Genomic DNA, 7,161 nt, shown 5'->3' with positions numbered 1-7,161 from the left:
CTGTATAGAATTTTACTAAGGAGCCCTGATGGCACAACAGTTGAGTTCTGGGCTACTATCTGAAAGGTCAGAGGTTTGAACCCACCCAGTGACTCCATGGGAGAAAGACCTGGCGATTTCTTCAGTAAAGATTACAACCAAGAAAACGCTGTGGGGCAGTTCTACTCTGTTACATGAGAACTCTATGAGTTGAAATCAACTTGAGGACTCCTAACAACAACAACAGCAATGACAACATTGTATTCTACTGTATGGTAAAAACCAAACCAAACTCACTGTCACCGAGTCAGATCCAACTCATAGTGACCTCTCCTTGGGTTTCTGAGGCAGTATCTCTACAGAAGTAGATTGCCCAACCTCCCTTCCAAGGAGTGGCTGGTGGGTTTGAACAACCAGGCTTCTAGTTAGTAGTCAAATGCTTTAGGCACTACAATAGTTTTATGTTATTTATCTGGTAGCGTGCTGCTAGAGATTTAGGTTTTTTTCCAGTTTTTTACTTTACTTGAATAGTACTATAGCTAACATGTTGAACATATCCTTAAACATAAAATTTTCATGTGTGTAATTTTCTGATAGTTCTTTAAGATAAATTCCCAGAGATGAAATTATTAGGCTACAGATGTGCATATCTTTAAGGTTTTTTGTCACATATTTTAAATGGTCCTTTAAAATATTTTCCCACTTAAAATTGCCATTGATGGTACATGAGAGTCTTTTTTTTTTTTTGCCCACTCTTCCCAACAATGGCTATTATCTTTTTAAAATCTTTAATTTTTAAGTGAAAATGGTATGTAATTTTAATTCTGCAGGAAGAATTTGTCATGTATATGAAATAGTGTATATATTTTGTGTAGAGTATAGATACTGATTCTGTTCCATACCTCTTATGTTTTACACAATTAAAGTGATTGGTAAAACAAGACTATAATTTCCACCTTTTCAGATCTATAGCATGACACTGCGATTATCTGCCTTATTTGAAAGTCGTATTAAAAATATTATCTCTGAATATAAGTCTGAAATCCAGAGTCAGAAGAGGAGAAGGCCACGGTACCGAAAACGTCTAAGAAGCAGCAGCAGTTCATTATCTAGTAGCAGAGCTCCTAGGTATATTACATTGATGTAGAATTTTATGTTCTCAAAGCATTGTATAAATTACCTCATTTCTCAAAAGTTTATGAATAATTCAAGAGACTGCCAAGTGATTCTTTTAGAACTTTTGTCCCTGTGTAAAGATGGAATTAGCCACCCAAGACATTGTTTATGTAGTTTTACTGTACTGAAAACTTTCTTTTAATGATTGAGGTTTAACTTTGTAAAATTACTAATTTGGAGCATTTCACTTGAATTTTGGGGCATTTCTTCTTTGGTTACCTTAACCATTTTGTATCTGTCTATCACAATATGTTGCTAACATAGGAAAAAAAATGTTCATTGTTACATATTTTTACTTGTAGTCCAAAAGGGAAACAAAAACTAATGAAGTTGCAGCCTAAAAATGACCAGAATACCTCAATGTCTTATGCCAGAACTAGCTCTCCTTTCTCGTCTCCTGGTAAATATGTCTTTTGTTTTTGGCGTGTATATGTCAGTTTAATACTGATATTAAGTATATGGAAGAGACAGCGTAGTTTATTATGCGAAGAACAATGGATTTGGATTTAGAAAAGTTGTGTTTTAGTCCCAATTCCAGTCATTAGCTGTGTAGCCCTGGGTAAGACATTAGGCCTTAGAACTTTTAGTTTTTCATTTAATAAATGAAAATATAAGACTAGATGAATTTTAAAGTCTTTTCGAGTTTTAAAACTATATGAGTTTATGATTTTTTAAAATCTATAATCCCTAAGAGCCCTCATCTACAGTATATTTGTCAACAAAAGAATTGAGGACTCATTATGTGTAGAGACAGATGGGTTCCTTGAGCAACTTTCTGATATTTTGTACCTGAAAATTTAGTGATGACAAATCATTTATTCTCAAAATACTCATATTTCTTTCTTAGAACAATTTAATTAATGTCTGTGTTAAAGTAAAGTAATTGAGTAAGACAAAGTTTTAAACAAAGTTTAAAAAAAGTGTTTAACTTTCTGAAAACATGACAGTCATGTTAACATTACAATCTTTGAAAACGTAAGTTTCAGATACTGTTGAAGGGCTTTCAGTCTATCTACTTGATGATGAACTGGATGGGCCATTTTCTTCATCGAGCTTCAGTGGATATAGCCAAAGTGGAAATAGCCATGATCCAGGGAAAACCAAATCCTTCCGGAATAGAGTTTTGTCAGTTAAACAAGGTAGGAAATACATATGAACAGGGCACTTATTCTTTGTTTCATTATGATTGTCAATAAGTCATTTAAAACTGATATATTTAGGTAGTAAAAAATGGGCATGTCTTTATAGATTATGACGATTTTAATATTGTAAAATTTTGAGTAAGATTAAGGTTTCATATCTACAACTAGGAACAGGCTGTTAGCAAATTTGTAATAAATATTTTCAAATGTATTTTAATCTTTTAAAATAAAATATAAAATGAGTAGGGAGGAAAGCTAAGGGAGAGTTCTTTCACCCAAGCATATAAGAACTAGACTGTAAGGCACATTTAAGATTTTTTATATATTAAGCCAGCTTAACATAAAAGGAAAAAAATTCTAAGTCATCTTTAAATAGTTGTCATATTTTTGTGGGCCACCTCAATTAAAAAAAAAAAAAGTTAGGTTGAGAAATGAACCTTTAAGAAAACACCCATTTCTGCCACCTTTTTGGGTTTTTCAGTTCTATAACTCTGATTCTCTCTTTCCTAGGGGCCTGCTATATCACTAATTCAGTGGTTTTCATACTTTACTCTGATCATTTCTAGGGAATCCCCAGAGATATTTCAGGAATTCTCTAAAGAGCCTTCCACCTTCCACCAGAACAGTTTTTTTTTTTAATTTCATATAATGGACTTTCATATAACTATTTGAAGAAAATTTTTCCCTGTAGAAAAATAAATCACTGACCTAATTTATTATGTACCTCCCTCTTGAACCATGTCAGGGGGCATCAGTTATTGGAAATATTTGATGCTTATTGTTGTTATATAAACTTTCTTCTTACACTTGATCTTGTGGTATGGACCTTGAATATGTTCAAAGAAGTTTTAATATTTGAAACAACTAATATTTCAAAAAACTATTTGAAGTTTCTGAAGAATAGTTAATATGCTTTTACGAATATCTTTATAGCTTTTGTCTTGTTTATATTTTTAGTGAAAGATTAAGTAGCTCATCCATTGTTATTTAACCATCAAATATCTTAAACTTCCAAAGATACGTTTTATATTGTTTGAGAGATAATGAGGTATGTCTGATTACTTTAAAATAGTTAATGCTTTTATTTTTCCCAATTGGTATCTTCATTCTCTTATCCTGCTATGCATTGCACATTCATGATCCTGCCTTCCTTCATTTTGCCCTTCCCCTCACTGGCAAGCTTTCAGAAAGAGTAGTCTATTCTTAACCGCCTCTATTTTATTTCTTGCACGTAATCTTTTATTCTTTGTAGTGTGGCTTCTGTCCCATCATTTTCCTAAAGCTTTTCTACCCAGAATGATCAATAATCTTCAGTGGACAACCCAGAGTCCTTTTCTTAGTCTCAGCCTGTTTGATCTGTCTTGATCATTGCATGCTGTGGACTCCCTACTATATGAGCTCTGCTTCTTGACTTCTAACTGTACTGATACTCCTGTATCTCTGTTAATCTTCTAGTTCTTTTGTTTTGGCTGCAATTATTCCCTAGTTATAGTGTTTTCCTCTTTTTTTTTTTTTTTTGCATTTTTGCTGTTGTTTTCCTACAGAAAAGCAATCCAATGGCTGTATCAAACATCTTTATACTGATGACTCCTCAGATTCATATGTCCGTCTCTCTACCAGTCTCATTCTCAGTTGCTTCCTAAAATAATTTCCCCTGGGTGCTTATCAGTTTTCTATCATAAGCTTACTTCTTGTTCTGTATTCACTATTTTAGTAAATGATACATCCATCTTCTTAGTTACCCAACTTAAAATCTTAACTTTGCTTTTACCCCTTATATCCGGTCAGTTGCCAAGTTATATGCATTCTACAATTCTTTAATACTACTTAAATCTTTCTTCTTGTCTGCAATTTATATTGCTGTCACCTTAGTCTCTAGCCTGGACTATTAGGATAATCTTGTAACTGTGGTCACCACAAGTCTAACCTTTCGTCCTTCCAATCCTTCCAGTCTACTCCAGTTTTCCTCCTACCTCACTGGCCATTCAATTTCAATTGTCTTTGCTGATTCTTCCCTATCTTTAAGTGTTAGAGTGTCACAGGTGTCATTCCTATGCCTCTGCCACATCCTCTCTCTTTACTTGCTCCTTCAGTAAAGCTCAGCCAGTTCTCATGACATCTCTTTACTGAAAAATTACCAAAATTACAACTCCAGCTCCAACCTCTTCAGAACCTCCAGATGGTGTTTTTATCCATTTATTTCCTTGTTTGCTTACTTGCTATCTTTGCTTGCTTGCTTATGTTCCTTTCTTTTCTCCTTCCTTCCTTTTCCTTTTTCTTTCTCTTGTCTACTTGGATCTCTACTACCATCTAAAACTGGAATCTTGATTTTTCTACTCCTTGCCCAAGCCCATTCCTCTTTCAGTGATTTCCAACCTAGTAAAATGGGTCTGCCATTCATCCAGTTTGCTCAGGTCACAAATTGTAGGAGTCAACCTTAATTCCATTGTTCACACATGACATCCCATTTATCAGCCAGTCCTATAAGTCCAGCCTTTAAAATTAAAAGTTGGTTCTGGTGTCTCCTCTTGAAGGAAATACTCCAAATCTAATCACTTCTTGCTAGCACTTTTATACCTTACCTGTTGTTGTGTGCTGTAACTCATAGATTCCCAACTTGTCTATGCTTCTAATCTTGCTACCTCTACTAACCACAGTGCTCTTTGCAAAATGTAAAACAGATCCTATCCCTCTGCAGTTTAAAGCCTTCCATTGGCACTTGTGTCTGGTCAATTCCTGTTTTTTTTTTTTTTTTAATTCCTCCCTAGTCACATTGGTCTTCTATTTCCTCTACTGGAATGTTCTTTCCTCAGCTCTTCTTTCATTTAGTTATTTAGTCACATACCACTTCTGAAGAGAAGTCTTCCTTATCAGAATTACACTCCTGCTGCCACATGCTCAAACTGTCTTTTTAATTCTCATTTATTTTTCTTTATCAGTACTTGAAATTATATCATGTGCTTACTTTACTATCTGTCAGTCTTTTCCACTAAAATATAAATCCCAAGAAAGGAGCCTTTGTCTCATTCGTCACCATATTTCAAGGTGCTAGCAATGCCTGGCACATAGTAGTTATCTAGTGCTGTTATAATAGAAATACCACACATGAATGGCTTTAACAAACAAATTAATTTACCCACAGTTTATGAGACTAGAAGTCAAAATTCAGGATGCTAGCTCTAGGAAAAGGCTTTCTCTCTTTGTCAGCGCTGGAGTTTCTGCTCCTGAGCAATATTCATGTAGCCTGGCATCTGTCTGCCCTCATCTCTGCTAGCTTCTCTGTGCCTAATCATCTCCTTTTATATCTCCAAGGTGACTGACTTAAAATATACCCTACACTGATGGCCTCTTAACATAACAAAGAAAAACCATTCCCAGATGAGATTATGACCACAAATATTGGGGTTAGGATTTGTAACACACATTTTAAGGGGCACATTCAGTCTATAACAGTAGGTAAAATTCATACTCCGATACCCTCTGTGATCTTACCCCGTCTACTTTTGGGCACTGAATATTTTTTGATAAACTGCTTATATTTCTTTTGAATCTGAAGAACCATCTTACTAATGTCAAAACTTAACTTAAACATCATTCATCTTGATTTAGATCACCCACTTGATGGACCCCTTACAAATGGCGATGGCAGAGAGCCCCGGACAGGAATCAAGAGAAAACTTCTTAGTGCATCAGAAGAAGATGAAAGCATGGGAGGAGAAGAAAAAGAGAAAAAAGAAACTAAAGAGAAAGCACATATATCCTCCTCAGAGAGTGGAGAGTTAGGATCCAGTTTAAGTTCTGAAAGTACCTGTGGTTCTGATTCTGACTCTGAATCAACTTCCAGAACAGATCAAGATTATGTAGATGGAGACCATGACTATAGCAAATTCATACAAACCAGACCTAAAAGAAAACTCAGAAAGCAACATGCCAATGGAAAAAGAAACTGGAAGACTAGAGGCACCGGAGGAAGAGGCCGATGGGGCAGATGGGGCAGATGGAGTAGAGGAGGCAGAGGAAGAGGAGGCAGGGGAAGAGGAGGTCGAGGCAGAGGTGGAGGTGGCACTAGAGGGAGAGGGAGAGGTGGAAGAGGTGCTTCTAGAGGAGCTACCAGAGCCAAACGTGCACGTATTGCAGATGATGAATTTGATACCATGTTTTCGGGACGTTTTAGTAGACTGCCTCGAATTAAAACAAGAAACCAAGGCAGGAGGACTGTTTTATATAATGATGATTCTGATAATGACAATTTTGTATCCACTGAGGATCCTCTGAATCTTGGTACATCCAGGTCAGGCAGAGTGCGTAAAATGACTGAAAAAGCCAGGGTTAGCCATCTCATGGGATGGAATTATTAACAGTTGAAAAATTTAGAGTAATTTTAAAAATTCAATGGCCTTCTACTGCAGGGAATTTACCAGGAAATCTACAAAGCAAGTTGTGTGGGGACTTCTGCTTCCTTTCACATTGGTGCTTTTCCATTATGCCAGTATACATTTGTTTCAAGACTTTAGATCTCCACACTTCATTTGTTCAAACAAGCCTTACTCATTAGGCCTTAAATTAAAAGAAATTCTGCCCATACACACATACACATAGACACACATACATGCACACATACAACACACAGACACACTACAGATTTACCACATTAAAGGAACATTCAGTTTCTTAAGAGTAGCTTGACATTTTTATCTCAAAGGAATGTCCCTCTTTTGCTTTTATATTCAGAAGTATAGCACCTTCTTACAGAGTTTTATATAGTTTTTTTTTTTGCCATTTTGACTCCTATACCCAGTAATAATAACTTTTGCACAATACACCAATCCTAAAGGCAGCTATTAAATGTTTACAGTTTCTATAT

At 35.6% G+C, this 7,161-nt stretch overlaps 1 protein-coding gene across 1 annotated transcript in view; it reads left to right on the top strand.

Moving 5' to 3' along the window:
- Positions 1-6,655, top strand: part of BRWD3 (bromodomain and WD repeat domain containing 3) — a 195,635-nt gene extending 188,980 nt beyond the window's left edge. Inside the window, exons 38-41 of the mRNA XM_007957508.1 lie at positions 944-1,107; positions 1,458-1,555; positions 2,136-2,294; positions 5,907-6,655. Coding sequence (XP_007955699.1) covers positions 944-1,107; positions 1,458-1,555; positions 2,136-2,294; positions 5,907-6,655 — 1,170 coding nt within the window. The remainder of the gene's footprint in view (positions 1-943; positions 1,108-1,457; positions 1,556-2,135; positions 2,295-5,906) is intronic.
- Positions 6,656-7,161: the final 506 nt, after the last annotated feature.

This window comes from Orycteropus afer, unplaced genomic scaffold (assembly GCF_000298275.1).
Source record: "Orycteropus afer afer isolate SDZICR_OR568_19922 unplaced genomic scaffold, OryAfe1.0 scaffold00755, whole genome shotgun sequence".
Lineage (NCBI taxonomy): Eukaryota > Metazoa > Chordata > Mammalia > Tubulidentata > Orycteropodidae > Orycteropus > Orycteropus afer.
This window is presented reverse-complemented; position numbering and strand designations above follow the sequence as displayed.